General features: G+C 38.8%; 2 protein-coding genes across 2 annotated transcripts; both read right to left on the minus strand.

The window, feature by feature from the left end:
* Positions 1-6,104: 6,104 nt before the first annotated feature.
* Positions 6,105-7,324, minus strand: LOC147509070 (thaumatin-like protein). Its single transcript, XM_086601369.1, has 2 exons — positions 7,074-7,324; positions 6,105-6,974 (listed from the first exon to the last, which is right to left on the minus strand). Exons 1-2 carry the CDS (start codon positions 7,138-7,140, stop codon positions 6,301-6,303), a joined length of 741 nt encoding a protein of 246 aa, XP_086457495.1. The 5' UTR covers positions 7,141-7,324; the 3' UTR covers positions 6,105-6,300.
* A 1,159-nt stretch (positions 7,325-8,483) lies between these two features.
* LOC147509071 (protein TOC75-3, chloroplastic-like) lies at positions 8,484-14,334 on the minus strand. The gene is made up of 7 exons (XM_086601368.1): positions 13,098-14,334; positions 12,787-13,008; positions 12,585-12,692; positions 10,979-11,170; positions 10,620-10,868; positions 9,227-9,481; positions 8,484-8,873 (listed from the first exon to the last, which is right to left on the minus strand). Exons 1-7 carry the CDS (start codon positions 14,232-14,234, stop codon positions 8,634-8,636), a joined length of 2,403 nt encoding a protein of 800 aa, XP_086457494.1. The 5' UTR covers positions 14,235-14,334; the 3' UTR covers positions 8,484-8,633.
* Positions 14,335-16,564: the final 2,230 nt, after the last annotated feature.

Genomic DNA, 16,564 nt, shown 5'->3' on the forward strand with positions numbered 1-16,564 from the left:
TTTTGGCATTTGGACGGTGTGGCCACACCGTTTGAGACTAAGTCCAAACGGTGTGGCCACACCGCTCAAAATGCCAAAAACAAGAAATCATAATTTTGCCAAGTTTTAGTTTCAAGCGACATGGCCACACCGTTTGAGACTAAGTCCAAACGGTGTGGCAACACCGTCAAATGCCAAAAAGCAGAGAATTTTTTGCCAAGTTCAAATCTCAAACTACATGGCCACACCGTTTGGACTCGATCTCAACGGTGTGTGGCCATGTCGCTTTTTGACTAAATACAAACGACATGACCACACCGTTTGAGACTAAGTCCAAAACGCGGTGTGGCCACACCGGCCAAATGCCAAAAAAACAAGTCATAATTTTGCCAAGTTTTAGTTTCAAACGACATGGCCACACCGTTTAAGACTAAGTCCAAACGGTGTGGCTACACCAATTCAAATGCCAAAAAACAGAGAATTTTTTTGCCAAAAGTCATTTTTCCAAAATCAAACAAACATACATACATCCATACAATTAATTCGACAAAAAATACCATCAAATTTAAGAAAATTGTATCAAAACAAAATTACAATTCCAACCACATGAACATTAATTACATAGACTTATTCCTAGTCAACATCTATTATTGGTATTTCGCCCCATCATTAGTGTGCTCGTCTTCCAATACTAAATTGGGAATGTTCAATGCCGTAAATTGCGCTTGTCTTGCTTGTAATGCAGATCCCAACTATCTGCAATTAAGTGTCGAGCTCTCACGCCATCTTAAACCCGGACAATCATCAACAAGTTCAACATGGACAAAATGACATCCCAGTGTACGTAAGCGGTACCCAACACTTTCTTTACTCTCTCAGGATTTGCTTGGGTTCTCAGTGGCAAAATAAGATGGCAGTACATACTTCCTAAATGTACGAGGACGACATTAAATCTCGAAGCAAATAGATATCCAAAGAAAGGGCATGCTCATCCACTTCTACGGGGGTGCCCAACCGCATTCATGGGAAATTGTAGGTTTCACGTACCTAATCTCACTGTGAGTGTACAATGTACAGTATAGGGGGAGGTTGTCATTAAGTTCTTGTAACAACTCATTTCTCATCCACGACCACTCTTCCTGACTTCTTCCTAATGCAATGCACATTGCTCTATACCCGCAATTGCCATCACCCACAGGGTCATCCACTTTAACAATATATTTGTGCAGTTCTTTTGGAATGTCCAAACCGTAATGTCTCGGCTCCCTCAAGATGCCAATGTCCAACTTTTGAGGTGAATTTTTAGAAGAGTTATTCCGTGGTGTGGTTGTTTTAGGTGGTAAAGGTGATTTTTGAGAAGAGTTATTCCGTGGTGTGGTTGTTTTAGGTGGTAAAGGTGATTTTTGAGAAGAGTTATTCCGTGGTGTGGTTGTTTTAGGTGGTAAAGGTGATTTTTGAGAAGAGTTATTCCGTGGTGTGGTTTTTTTGTGTGGCAAAGGTGGTTTCGGAGAAGACTTCTCTGCAGGTGGGTTTGGAGTAGCTTGGAATTTATGAGAAGGCTTGGAATTTGGCGTACATTCTGATTGTTGCGACGAGACCCACTCTTCATGCTCACGTTGGGAATGTTCAAAACCAGATGAATCTCGTTTTGAAGAGTTCTCATCCTCAGTTGGAAGCTTTCTCTTGCAGCTACCCTTAGGCCGACCTTTGGTTTTAAGCCTCCTCATGAGGTGGTTCTAGCCATGTAGTTTCGCACGGCAATCTCTCCATCGGTTTTCTAACCATAACCCTCTGCTTCTTCTTCGAGCCATTTTCATACCTTTTCATAAACATATCCATCGAAGGTCTACAATCGGGACCAACACCCACCGAAACACTTAGTTTTTCCAAAGGGATCGATAGCACTCAAAGATATGGAACGTTCTTGCTTTTGAAGTTCAATGATTTCGTGAGCACATGACAATCCATGGTGTGCGCCAATAACACCCACAAATGAACTTCGAGTCTTTAGCGGCCACGGCTTACACGGGTATCTAGTTCTTCATAAAGCAAGTCCAAACATTTTCTTGAGACCGGGTTTCGAGTTCCGCGAAATAAAGGAATCCGGTGGTGGTCTTTGGGTTACAATCGGACTCTTCTCCGAGCGTTACCTCTAATCTCGGGCAATTTGGATCTCTAAAATCGGGTGGATCAAGTAAAACATACTTAGAAAATCATGTCCGTTTTGTGTTTCCTAGAACCGCTTTCACCCGAAAGCATGAGACCCTTCGACTCTATTGGTCGTTGTACTCCCAAAGTGAATGTGTTGATCGTCCAACAACATACGAATCGATCCTTGTAAAGGCAACCAAGTCTCTCGCAGATAACTAACAAAATTGGAGTACTCAACCCTATAGTGTTTTTCCAAAGCAGCAATTCTACGGTTGAAGATATCCTCGTCCTCGATTTCACTACAATCGTTCCACGAAACCGGCCTTTATCTACTAGTTACGTGGTGGGAAAAAATCATTGCATTTCTGAAGGGCGCATATAGAGATATGCCATCTACGAGAGATGCTTGTGCGCGCGTCGAGAAACACAATATCAGCCAGCACCCATCAAGGCCAAGTCCCCTGCCGGACCGATCCGCGGATGGCCTTTCTTCACCCAGCAAACCGTTAAACTGACGCAAAGCCCACTCATAGTCTATCGCTGTTTCGGACTGGAGCAACACTTGACAGACCGTGAAAGACTTCCAGGTTGAAGTCACCCCCCACAAACTGTACAAAAGGCCACCGATACTTATTGGTTTTGTAGGTCGCGTCTATGATGAAAACTTTTGGAAAAGTCCGAGCCATTTTAACACCGTCTGGATGGGCCCATAACAATCCCGTTATCTCATCCGTATTCATATCCTCTCACCTCCTCGAAATAATGGTTTTCTTCATAACAACTCACGCAAATCTCTCTGCATTTCGCGGCGACCGTTCATATCCAATGTCCTCACCTTGTGCACGGCATTGTAGACTTGAAATATGCTAGATAGGTTATCGGAAACCTATGTCCGATGGACTTCAAAACTTCTTTAGGTTTAACTCCATTTTGAGTCATCTCGACAAGAACTTCGAATTGTGGAACGGTCGGTCGAAGTAGCAAATGCATGTCCTTCAAGGGTGTTAAGCTAATGGATGGTTGTGAACACCATTAAGATCGACAATTTTCCAACTATCGGCAGTCTTGCGCGTTGGAAAATACATCTTAACTTAAATGGACATCCACGTTTCATGGTTCCCGTGATTTCTCTTATTAACTTTCTCGCTTTTTGTGTGAACGATACACTAACTCTGATTCTAAATCCAAATTTTTGGTACTTTCGGTTCCGTTAGCGTTCTGCGACTTCCCAATTACCACAACCACATTACATTGTTTTCCCCGAAAGCGGTTGCCCAACCAATTCGTCACTCGTGTATGAAATACCTAAAGATATGAAAGAAAACAACAATCAATAAACTAATATAATTTCATTTAGAAAATAAAAACAAGTGAAAACAATGCCTACTATGTACCTCTTCCATAGTAAATATTTCTGTTGTATCCATTGAAAGCGGTTGAACATCATCCACGTCATTCGAGTTTCCAGAGTTCTCGAAACGCACCGAAGGATCCTAAATAAAGAACAGTTGTTAATTGATGTTTGGCTTAAGTACCAAATGCCACAAACGACATAGCCAAAAGATTTGAACTTGGAAAAATATGACTTGCTGTTTTTTTGGCATTTTGAGCGGTGTGGCCACACCGCTTGGACTTAGTCTTAAACGACATGGCCACACCGTTTGGACTTAGTCTTGAACGGTGTGGCCATGTCGCTTTAAGACTAAGTCCAAACGGTGTGGCCACCGCTCAAGACTAAGTCCAAACGGTGTGGCCACACCGCTCAAATGCCAAAAAAAGCAAGTCATATTTTTCCAAGTTCAAAACTCAAAACATATGGCCACACCGTTTGGGACCTAGTCCAAAACGGTGTGCCATGTCGTTAATGACTAACTTCAAACGTTGTGGCCACACCGTTTCAAGTCGCAAAAACAGATAAATCGTTTTTCCAATTCAAATCCCAAACGACATGGCCACATCGTTTTGGACCAAATCGGATGGTGTGGCCGAGACCGTTTGGTGTGAAATACAAACGACCTAGCGGCGTCGTTTAATTACTACATGCATAATTATTACATGTATAATTATTACATGTATAATCACCGTACAATCAATAATTCCTACATGCATAATTATTACATGTATAATCACTTTATACACATCAATAATTCCTACATGCATAATTATTACATGTATAATCACTTTACACATTAATAATTCCTACATGCAAAATTATTACATGCATAATTACTACATGCTTACATGTATAATCACTGTACACATCAATAATTCCTATATGCATAATTATTACATGTATAATCACTTTACACATTAATAATTCCTACATGCAAAATTATTACATGCATAATTACTACATGCTTACATGTATAATCAATCGTACACATCAATAATTTCTACATGCATAATTATTACATGTATAATTACTACATTCATAATTACGTTTAATTTAGATTTACCTTATTCTTATTAAATGCATCATCATCCATTCCTCTATTTTCTTCACTTTGAACTTGTTCTACATTCTCTTTTTGAATGGGGTCACTTGGAACTTGTTCTATATTTTCTTCTTGAATGGGGTCATGATGCATTACATTTTCTTCGTCATCTTCATGTTCTAAAATGGGGTTGGAGCTCTTCCATTAGTGTTTAGTCTTTGGGGTTTAAGGGTTTAAGGGTTTAAGGGTTTATGGTTTTTATGGTGGAAGATAAGAGAATAAAAAGAAGGGTTGAAAAGGTTCTAACAAGTCAAATTCACTTTGGTTTGGGGTTTTTTAACCAATGGCACATTTGTAATAAGTGTTTTAATTTTTTTGGAGTCTACCAACACAATATAAGTCCGGCAATGAAGTACCTTTTTAAATGGCATGGTCATGCTCTTCAGTCTATTTATTGATTCAAACCCGCACTCTGTCTTCTAGAGAGAGAAACTTTTATGGGAAGATGATGGTTGATTAGGAGAACTCATTGATTTGTTGTCTGCCCACTCCGCCTCTTTTGTTTATGAAACTTTGGCCTTTGTGAATGAAATTAAGTTCAACCGGGTCAACAATTGAGCAGTTAACATTTTCTGTCTTTAAGTGGGCTAGAACGGTCCTACCCCTATACAGGGTCAGGACGCTAGCAATTCTCTTTTGGTTTTCATAAGAATTGAAAAGACCGAATAGATTTCTATAAAATTACAAAATAGACTAATTTTAGGGATATTTAAGAAAAATAGAAAGTGAATATTTTTAAAATATGGGTTTTTTTAAAAAATTGCTGATGTGGCTCTCTATGAGCATCCTGAGAGAAAGCGATATAGGTAGGATGGGTTTCAATAAGTGCAAATATCCTTATCGAAAAAAAAAAAAAAAAAAAAAAAGTGCAAATAGACAAAACAAAGGGGTGATGATTTAAAGTCTCAAAAAGAAGAATCTACCGGGGACAGCTGATACGGAAAAATATGTTTAAAGACAGTCTGGAGACAATTATGTAGGGAGAGAAGTCCCCATTCAAAGTTGTATCTTCCTCGGCTTAGAGTAATGGACTACGATAGTCAAAGAGTGCATCTAGGAATAAGAAACAATCTAAAGGATCGGGAACTCACATGGGGAAATATATCCTACCATAGGTATGATCAAGCAAGTGTCCACGACAAAATATAATGGTAAAAACCTTGATTGATACATTCGGGGTGACTCCAAATAGATTAACATATGCTTACTTTGGATGTCTGCGATATTGAGAAAGCATTTAAGGACCAGTCTCAAGGGATAAACTTTCTTTTTTGGTGTTATTCTCTTTGTTGCATGTTCTAAGTTCCTAACTCCTAAGTGGGATTTCATTAGTGCTTCGTGATTGTAAGGGCTGCAGTTACCAACCTCCCTTTAATGATCATACTCTTACCTTCATGGCTACATGTAGGGGTCATCTGCCTTAACCCCACCATCTCATATAATATATAAAAGAAATCAAAATGAATTAACACCGGTGACAAAGAAAACACATCGTGCTAACTCCCAAGTCCCAAGTGATGAAATATTACATGACAGAAATACAACTAGAGATGTATATGCACTTAAACACGGTAGGACTAAAAGCACCTCACACATTCTTTATTAAGAACAGAGCTAGCGCCAGAGTTGGGAGAGGAACCAATTAACACTAATACAACATCGACAACGACAATTATTATCTTGGAGGGCAGAAAGTGATCAGGTAACGAGAAGCCCTGCATTTGTGAAGGCTGGAAGAATCATCATAAGCATAGCTATATGCTCTTGGGCATATTGCCTTGAACAGGTGCGCAAATATAGTCGGCTTGCATGTTTTGGGATTGGAAAAGTCCCCAGTGCAACAATACTTAGCTGATTGCATGGCCAAGCAAGCACTCTTGCACCCAACCACTTTCCCTCCTCTCTTTACTTCCAATGCTGAAGGGCAGCAAATGTTCAAGTCCATCTCGCATCCTGCAAGCCCGCATCCTACACCACCTCCAACTGGTCCCATTGACACCGGAAGGTTGAAGCCATCCACCAAGCTCACATCATAGAAATGTAAAGGGGAGTTGGAAGTCCCAAGTGTCATCTCGACCACTGTAGCTGGTGGCATTCCAGCCGAGTTCTTGCAATGCAGTAAGCCTTGACAGTCACCAGTGTCGCATAAGCCCTTCCCATTTTGGTCAAAGCGACAACCTTGCCTTCCCCAAATTCTACCTGACCATTTCACTGGAACATCGAGAATTACTTCATCACCGAAATTGAGATGAAAGCCACCATCCCTAGGAGAGTCATGGCCTACAGTACCAAGTATCCCAGGCCATATGCTTTCTCTGCAGTTGTTCACTAGTATGAGCTGAATCCCACCTGCACCACTCAACAAACAAGCAAAAAAAGGAAAGTCACTTAATTAGTACTTCAGTTTTTCAAGTAATACATTCTGTGTGTGTGGGTGAGAGACAGTACTTGTGAAGGAGATCGATATGAAGAGGAGGGCGAAAATGAAGAGCGCTGTTGAACAGGATGGCATCATTTGATTCTGAGTTTTGTGAGGACTATTAAGGAGTGTAAGTAATGTTTATCAGGAATAAGTACCTACATTAAGTACTCCATAAAGTTATCTAAGCTACTAATGTTTATCCTAGTCGTACTACTACACTAAAATTATCAACCATTCAGGGGGTCATGTAGACTCTAAAGTAACCCACTTGCTGCACAAGTGAAGAGTACGATGGCTACCTTACTATAACGTAAGTTTATTTTCAGTACACTTTCACTGCTTGGAATATATCCTTTGCTTTGGTTATGAAGTTTCTTTTGTATTAGTCTTTTTATTGATTCATTAATAATTTAATATAACTGAAACAACTGAAAGAGTCTAGTGGAATTGTATAACATGGACCCTTCTTTTGTTTTGTTTTTTGGATGTTCAAGATGGGTTGAACCTGCAACTGTAGTTACAAGCTGTGGAAGTTTCTTCTTGAAAATTGATGTGCTTTCATCTTAATTAGCAAAAGATTGAACTAATATAAGAAGTCAGGTAGTAGCGTGTATTCGCTCAATTAATCCATCATAGTACGGAATTTTAATGTGAAAATATGAGGATCAACGGACTAGAAATTTGTATATATATGTTTAGCACTCGAGCCTCTGGGAATAATCTTTGACGAATACTATCATATGATCAAACCACTATCTTTTCTTCTTTTGTGAGGATAGGGGCATATGATTAAACAAAAAGAGTGGCAAATGGATTTGCTTTAGCCATATATGATTAAACAAAAAGAGTGGCAAATGGATTTGCTTTAGCCATAAAGCATGCCTATTCTTTGTTTTCCATATTGCACATGATGTTCACATGATGTTCACTTTCGTAATCTGGAAGCCTCATGGAATAAGTTGGAAAGCTTGGTTGTTGGCTTCTTTCTTTTAAACTCTTAAATCTCGAATCAGCCTATGAATTGAAGTATCACTAAGGAATTCGATTTTGATCGTCACAGGAAATAAGTTCAAAAATAGGGCAGCACTTGCATCGTCTAAAACAAACGGGAATAAAGTTGTTTAAGTTCTAAAGTTTTACTTTGAAATGGCATTTTAACTAAAAAGCTCATTCTGTTTTCAGAGACATGGAAGACTGTATTTTTGATGTCTCTATGATTAGGATTTCGGGTACTGCAGTACTGCCAAGTAGGCATATATTAGAGTAAAGATGCATATATACAGAACCAGTCACAGCCCTATTGTTCCTTTGTATATACAGAGGGACCGTCACATGAAACATAAGTTCACCTGTCGTGATTATGTGATTGAGATGTTTCATGTTTTCATGTTTCACGAAACTTTTATTCTCATGGTGTATAATGAAGCATCTTGAAATCAAGTAACAAACCAAATCTTTCGATTCTAAATCTTCTCCTGACCTTATTATTAACAGGTCTGATAGTTCTTTCCACACCAAGCAAATAGAAAGAAAAAAACTCTAAAGCAAAATTTTCACATCAACCATTACAGACGGGGTATCCGATCTCAGAATCTCTCACCAAATCGTAAGAATATAGCACCAGTTCCAGAGTTGTGATCAACAGCATATTCGGCTCGTACAAGACCCAACTTGACACCAGCCCCATAAGATGAGCCTTGCCCCATTCGCCGATAGAATTCCGTTGGGTTACCCTTGACATCCTTTGAGCTTCCCAAATCATTTCCATGCTCCGCAAATGCATACACGTGGGTGTTTTTCACAGGTATCCTTAGCTCTGCTGCAAGCTGCACATAACAGAAAGGGATTAAAATAGATATGATAAGTTAGCAGCAAGGTCATGTAATGTTTTATCCATACCAAAGTGTAAAACTTAAGATTCACAGCAATGGAAACATCAGATAAGGCAGGCAGGATCATCAGATGAGGATATTTCCCATGTCAAAATATATATATAAAAAAGACATGAATAATGCTGCTTGCCCAACGTCCAAAAGGAGTTGCTAATTTTAAGAGAAAATTGAAAATGTCATATAAGATGAACCAAATTAATAACAACGGCTTTTTCAATAAAGTGAGCAGACATGAACCATGAGACAGATGACCAGTTCTGGAGATATTAGAATTTAGCAGTTCCTACCTCAACAAGGTTTCTGCATGCTCCAAGCTCACCCATGTTGTACCCCCTTACAGAGTAGGGTCCACCAAGTGTAAAAGCATCGTAACTTGGAAGGTCTCCTACACAACCACCATAGTGGCCATGTAGGACCAGAACAGGAGGCGGTGGTTTACCAGCTCCTTCTTCGACCTCCTTCAACTGGATGAAGCGGGTGACTGTCAGCTGATGGCGGTTGAAAATTGGAAACTTGGTACCAATGCCGAGGCCCTGGTCCACCTGCAAGTCAATAGGATTATGATTGTTAGCAAGGTAATTACATTCTTCTGAGTTTCAGTGCCATTCAAACTTCAAAGATAATAAGAGATATATCACTAGGAGTCTAGGACTAAAATGAAAAAGCAAGGTTAGTGTAGAGTAACGTTTTGCTCCAATTATAAAACGAAAATCTGAAGTCCAATTTTTCTACAAATTGAGTAGGCTTTGAGGAAATTATTTCAAAAATCAGTAGTCATTCACTTAGGCCAGTATAAATACAGGTGAGGAACAATCATCTTGCATCTCCAAGATGCTTGGATTTATTAGGAAAGACAAATAAAATGCTTATATTTCTTATCTGAGGTGCACGTTTATCTATAGCACTTTCTCCGGAAAGCAATCTTCCTGGTGATCATAGGCATATGACAGCAAGCTATTGTATTATGGTGGGCTTCTTCTCCGGAAATAATAAATCCAAACCAACTTTTGACTTTTTTCACTCCTATAGGTTCAAGTAGTTGTTTGTTGCAGACGATGGCTTAATATTATAATCAAATTATTGATTAATTTGCTCTTCCGGCTTAGAGAATGGTGTGCTAAAAGTAATTTTGAGGGAGAGAACGTCATTGTTATAAGTTCATTTTTCTATTAATTATTTATACAATTTAATTTATAATTTATTTAACTTTGTTATTATTATTCCGTGTAGAAGTTGTAGTTTTATACCCACAATTGTTTTGACTATTAGCTGAAAATCTACACAAACGAAAGGATCACAAAAGTTGCGTAAAAAAGTTCTTCCACAACTGTAGCTCTATTAACTTTCAACCTACAACGTCTAATAGCTGACGTGTAATCATGAAACTTCTAATAGCTGGCATGTAGTTACAAACCAACACCACTCATGCAAATGCTGTAAAATTGGCGTAATATGTCTATGGGCATCACAAAAAAAGACAACGCAAAATTAAAAGAAAAACATGCATGGAGACACAAATTAGATTCCATTCCAAATCTTGAAATACATAAAAACGTATATAGCTGTGTATAAAAAAGCAAGAGCTTGTAATTTCATTCAGGCTTTTCAGCTCATCCTATGAAATTGCTACATCGTGATTGTACCATAGCAATTAACCAAAAACAAGTTTATGAGATTCACCTGAAACACATTCCTTTCACCGACAATTGCTCCATTGACAAACTTGGTGTTATCACGTGTGATATTTGCTTGTGCAAATACCATTTGATCGACACCAGTGCCACTGAGAGTCGTCGGTGGACCATCTGCACTGATTCCTCCGCTTGGCAACTGCCGCTGACCATTCTGAGCAATGTGGCTACTTTCATCACGTGTTGTGATTTTCTCCATAACAAGTCCATACGTCCATTTGCTCTGACGAGTGAAGTTCTGCAAAAAGCCAAAGTTCAGATCACCAAATAAAGCCTGGTAAGCTCCACTGAAGTGATCAAGATAATTATATGGACTTGAAACAATATAGGAGCAACAAAAAATCCCACCTCAGACACATTGGCTTTGAGGCCTGCACGGTCAACCCATATAGGTGGAACTTCATCCACTCCCGGCCCACCTGTGAATACTGGACTCAGTTTCCTGCTGTTGAAACAGCTTGCACGGAAAGTACGGTTCCGTGGATCGTAGACACCATCAAGATACGGATGTACATACTCAAATTTGAAAGACAGATCATCCTAGAGAAAATAGTTCACAGGTAAGCTCAAGAATCAGTATCTTTGCGTAAATTAGCTAAAAGAACTGAAAAGACCGTAAATCCATGGATAGTTAATCTGAAAAGCAAGAAAGTTTTTTTTTTTGCACAAAACGCGATAACGTAGTGACTGCATTTATACTCTAAGTAACCGACTGCGCAGATCAAGGTGCATGCCCTGGGGTTGGGCCTAGGGGAGCCTAGGACCGGTTTTTGACTGCATAACTGACATAAAATTATATAGAAAAACGAGGCATGACAGAAAATTGTTTCAGCAAGCAAAGCGTATCTAAAATCATTCCATTATAGCAACTTAATTGGCCATCCAGTGGAAATTAGATTACCAGCCAAGCTACCCACCAAATATTAAGTTACTAATATGTTAACAAAAGTAGCACAAACTGCAAATTATCATCTTCCGCAAGTCATAATGATCATCTATCCCCGTGGCTGGATGTCATCATCACCCACTTACTACATCTCTTCCTTTCCTTCCCCCCTGCATATTCTTCCTCATCTGAATGAGTTTGAGTACATGTAACCTCCAAGCTTCAATCTCCAAATCATCATTTCTCAAACTCATTAAAGTCCTTGGTGTTTCCACACAAACCAACTTAGTACAAGAACTTGGGAATTTTATAATTAGCTAAGAATTGTCAAATAGTCGCATGTCTCCTTTTTTTTTTGGTCCATAAAACAATATTGTATTAGAATATCAGTGTGAGAGGTTCACACTACCCTTAAAATAGTTACATCAAAGCTGCACTATAGCTCCCCAATCAGTTACAATAGAATCAAAACTCAAATTCACAACAGTGGGAAGATGAGATACCCAACCCCAAATGATGTATTTGCAATTACAAATAGTACTATTTAAATCACAAAACTTTTCATCAAATAGCCACATGTCTCTTAACCATAAGATGTTATATTAAGCCAGGACCTGACTAATGTTTGTGGATAATAAATCCTCCTAATGTAGATCAGATTAAAAAATTAGGCAAATATAAAGTTCCAGATGAAAATTGCTGTATAAATGGAAGAATCTAAAGTTCAGCAAAACCCGGCAAAACTTGAAATATTGGAATAAGCTGACTTTATTTTGGAGATGATGCACAGGTGATCATATCCACACCAAACACTACTAGGATCCATAAATTTTCTATGGGTGGTGTAAATGTTAGTGTATGAGTAATGATGTAAACGGATCTCGAACCATATGTAAAAACAAGTGAGATAACCGATTGCTTCTGCTCTAGGTTGCTTAGTCTCGCATCAATTAAAATCCCATCTTTGGAGGAAACAGAAAACAGGCTTGCATTTTCTGCCCTCTCTTAAAGATTGCTCTAATAACTAAGCATGAATGAATCAAGACCAAAAGTCAAGGTGCTTGTTACCTGAGGATCAATGAAGTTGCTGGTGGTTATTGAACCAACTAAGGATCTGTTCAGCCCTTGGAGGTTCCTATGTTCGATTGTAACAGTTCCACCAGGCTCAATGGAGGCCTGGAAATGGGAAAAATCAAACCAAAACATTACTGAAAACTTTTAAGTCATGAAAAAACACCAATATTTAAACTTTAAAGGATAGGAAGATAACCAGGGTTGGTCGACCATTACGCCCAGGCACAATACTCCATTCTGTACTGACTTCAGCATTCTTCTGTTCAAGTTCTTTAAGCTTGATCTCGACTATGATTCCTCCTTCATTCTTCTCATCAGGGCGTGGGTTAACTTCAATATTAGAAAACAAAGCAAGCGAGTTTATGTTCCTAAGCGCTAGTTTCCCTGCTTCAATGTTAAACACATGGCCTTGCCGAAGCTGTACAAGCAAAATTCAAACTCAGATTTCATCACTAAAAACTAAATCCAAGCTACGACATAAATTCATTAAAACAAAAGCCTATGTACCTGGTTAGGCAATTCTCTACGAACCACCGGAAGCTGAGTGTTGCCTTCACACACATTCCCCAACTTATCTTGAAACTGAACAACTAACTGAGTAATATCTCCTTCCACAACTTCACACACAACTTCCTTAGTATTCAAATTCCCAAAATTCACAACCTGCGCACAAGCATACCCTTCGTCATGATACCATTTCTGAACACGATCCCTTATCTTCTGCAACAACCTCGCACTAACTTTCCCGCTAGCCCTCAACATCTGCAAAATCTCTACATGTACAGGCATAGGTAACAAACAAGGCCTAGCTTTCTCAATTCTCCTCCTATAATCTTTCTCCTGACTCCTGAAATACTCCATTTTCTCCTTATCAGTCATATCAGCATCCATTTCAATTGGTTTGGATTGCGGTAAAAGACCCACATTAATACACCTAAACTTATCAGCACTCTGCCAAGTACTTTCAGTAAACGATATAGTAATGCCAAGTGTCCCATCGGGTTTGGTCCTCCCTTGGAGGTCTACTTTCTCAAACATACCACAAGTAGCTAAAGTCTCTAACTCTTTCTGCAAATGAGCTTTAGTATAAATACCCCCAGGGCGGATTGACACCATTTCGAAGAAAGAATCTTCGGGGCCAACCGTGGTGCGACGCCATTGGTCGAAGAAGGTAATTTCGGAAATTTTGTATTTCTTGAATCCACTTAGTTTTATTAGCTGAACTACTATGTTACCTGGTAGTCCATGTGAGTCCCATTCTTGTGTATCTGTTGTGGACTCCTCTTCTTTTGCTATTGCTGCCAGTGGGGAGAAAAACTTTGACCAGAAACTCCCACCACCACCTCCACCACTATTTCCGCCTCCAGTTCCACCACCATTGAATCCACCGCCGGAGAGATGGTAGAGGGCGGTGGCACCGAGGGCAGTGGCGGCTGAGAGGGATGAGATTTTAGTGAGAGAGGGTTTTGACTTTGACTCTGAATTTGAGGATGAGGATGAGGGATTATTGGCAGCGCATTTAACGGATGAGGAATGAAAAAGGGAGGTGGGAGGTGATAATCTACGCCGGGAGTTTATGATGGATTGAGTGGGGCAGCTGTTGGGTGGGCTTAAGAGCTGCCCTGAGGCAGCGTAGAAAACCATTTGGAGAAAGAAGGGATAAAATTAAGCAGTTAACATATGTTGTGTTTGGAACGACAGGTTGCTTATGTACATATATACCCACTGAGGCTGAGCCTAAAGTCAACAAATTGTACTCTCTATCATTCATTTCCTATTTTCCTCTATATATATACAAAAAAGATTTTATTCTCTATCTTTATTTTACTCTCTATATATACAATATATACAGAAAGAAATTAATGATAGAGAGTCAAATTTGTTGACTTTAGTTCTACTTTTAAAAGGATAGAGAGCCATTGGACTCAGCCTAACGACACATTGAGGCAACTGCCGGTCTGCCGCTTAGTTTGCCTCCTACACAACCTCACTTAACCGATTGACCTTGTTTTTTTGGGTTAAGTTATAAGAGTAGTCTTATAAGATTATAAGATGGTCTTATAACGTGGGTTGTTTTTCATTTTAAGTTCATCTTCGTAAACACTTGTAAAAATAGAAAAAACAAATACAAAACATATTATAGATGCTTATTTGACAACTATAACTCTGTTTTACACCACATTTAACTTTAATGGATTAATTTGAAACAAGCGTATAATTTGATTTTCGATTTCAAATAAATTTTGATAATTAGAATATCGATTTTAGGAAATGACTTTAATATAGCAAGGTGGTGGTGGCAGTAGTGGTAGTAGTGGTCTTAATAACACAGTAGTGGTGATGGTGGTGGTAGTGGAGGTGATGATATTGGTCTTAATAGCACGATGGCGGTGATAGTAGTGGCGGCGGCGGTGGTGGTCTTGATAGTTTGGTGGTGTTGGTGATGATGGTGGTGGTGGCTAGAGCAATGAAGTTATTTAGAGAAGAAGATGCTGAAAAAGGAAGAATAGAGAAATGGGGCTAGGGGTATACGAACGGGGGTGCTTGAGTCATTTTCCAAGTTATAAGACTTAGTTTTTTCACTTTTTCACTCGATTACTATGAGGGATTAATATACACAGCCAATGTATATTATACACGTGTCCAACACAACTCACCAGGTCGATTATACCAAGACCTCAACCAGGTCACTTGAAATAGTAGTATATTGGGAGTCAAAGTTGAGGTTCACCATAGATTTTTAGAGATAGATTGATGGGAGTTTATGAAGGGTAGAAGATAGTAGTTCTTAAAGTTCATAACTTGTTTGATTGAAAGAATGAAATACTTGGATTAAAAACAATGTAAAGAACTTGGTTTAATGGGAAAACATTGAGTAGAGATGCAAGAACAAGGACTTAAATAATAGCAAACTTGGATTGAAACTTGAATAACAAACTTGAATGGAAAACTTGTATTGAAGAACAAACTTGGATTGAAACTTGAACAACAAACTTGAATGAAAAAACTTGTATTGAAGAACAAAAATAAATAAAGCAATAAAAACTTGAAAATGTAAAAGACTTGAAATTAAAATCTACAGCACTCCTACATGACCATAGATTAAGTTTAGGTGCTCTCTCTCTCCTCCTACCTTTTGGCTATTATACTCCTACTTTTACAATGACTGATTTGCCCTTTCTCTCTACAATCAAGACACCTCACTATGTTGTTTTTTACTTTTCCTTTATGCTTTTGCCTTTTTCTCTATCTTCTTAAGCAAGCTAGGTTTTGAACAAGTCTTCTTTTGTGACAAGGTCATCCATCTCCAGTCTTCTGTGTTAAGGACATGACTTTCAGCCCTCTGGTTTTGAGTCCTTGACCTTTAACTTTGACTTTGATTTTTTTCAGCATTTTTCATAACAGCTTGAGTCTTCATAAGAAGCGTTAATAAAGTTTGGCGTTAAAATGTATATTTTATGATAAGTAGTCTAAAATGGCCTGTAACTTGCAAAAAATAGTAAAAGCTATGAGTTATCTGTTTATTATACGTAAGAAGGGTTATAATGAAGTAATGTAAAAGTAATAAAACGCACATTTGGGAGTTGATCATTGCTCATATCAAGACCTCAACCAAGTCCTGTAACACTCAAAGATGGAAATGCGGTTGTTACAACTATTTTGTAATAGCAGACATGCACTCATTTAAGCTCATTAAAGTCTAACAATTAAGAGGACCCGACTTGATGCAGAGGAAGGGGAAGAGTCTCAAAAACCACTACAAAAGCAAGAGGAGAAGGCGAGATAAAGGGGAGAGCTCTAGGCTCACATTCTCTCCATCTCCAATTCAACCACTCAATTTCAATATGAACTACGTCTGACTTGATTCCAGTTTATCGGAAAACTAGATACGTAGGCAGTTCGATCATTCAAACTCAGTCATAACATCATCTTCCCCAATCACCCAGACTCGTAAGATCGTGACTAAAACACAC

Source organism: Coptis chinensis, chromosome 3 (genome assembly GCF_015680905.1).
Source record: "Coptis chinensis isolate HL-2020 chromosome 3, ASM1568090v1, whole genome shotgun sequence".
Taxonomy (NCBI): domain Eukaryota; kingdom Viridiplantae; phylum Streptophyta; class Magnoliopsida; order Ranunculales; family Ranunculaceae; genus Coptis; species Coptis chinensis.

What these genes read in the sequence shown, in the direction of transcription:
- LOC147509070 (XM_086601369.1), bottom strand. Translation starts at nt 7,140, where the DNA reads ATGATGCCATCCTGTTCAACAGCGCTCTTCATTTTCGCCCTCCTCTTC. An exon ending in CATATCGATCTCCTTCACAA is followed by an intron (nt 6,975 to 7,073) that starts GTACTGTCTCTC and finishes TGAGTGGTGCAG; the next exon opens with GTGGGATTCAGCTCATACTA.
- LOC147509071 (XM_086601368.1), bottom strand. Translation starts at nt 14,234, where the DNA reads ATGGTTTTCTACGCTGCCTCAGGGCAGCTCTTAAGCCCACCCAACAGC. An exon ending in GCAACTTCATTGATCCTCAG is followed by an intron (nt 11,171 to 12,584) that starts GTAACAAGCACC and finishes TATTTTCTCTAG; the next exon opens with GATGATCTGTCTTTCAAATT. An exon ending in TCAAAGCCAATGTGTCTGAG is followed by an intron (nt 10,869 to 10,978) that starts GTGGGATTTTTT and finishes GGCTTTTTGCAG; the next exon opens with AACTTCACTCGTCAGAGCAA.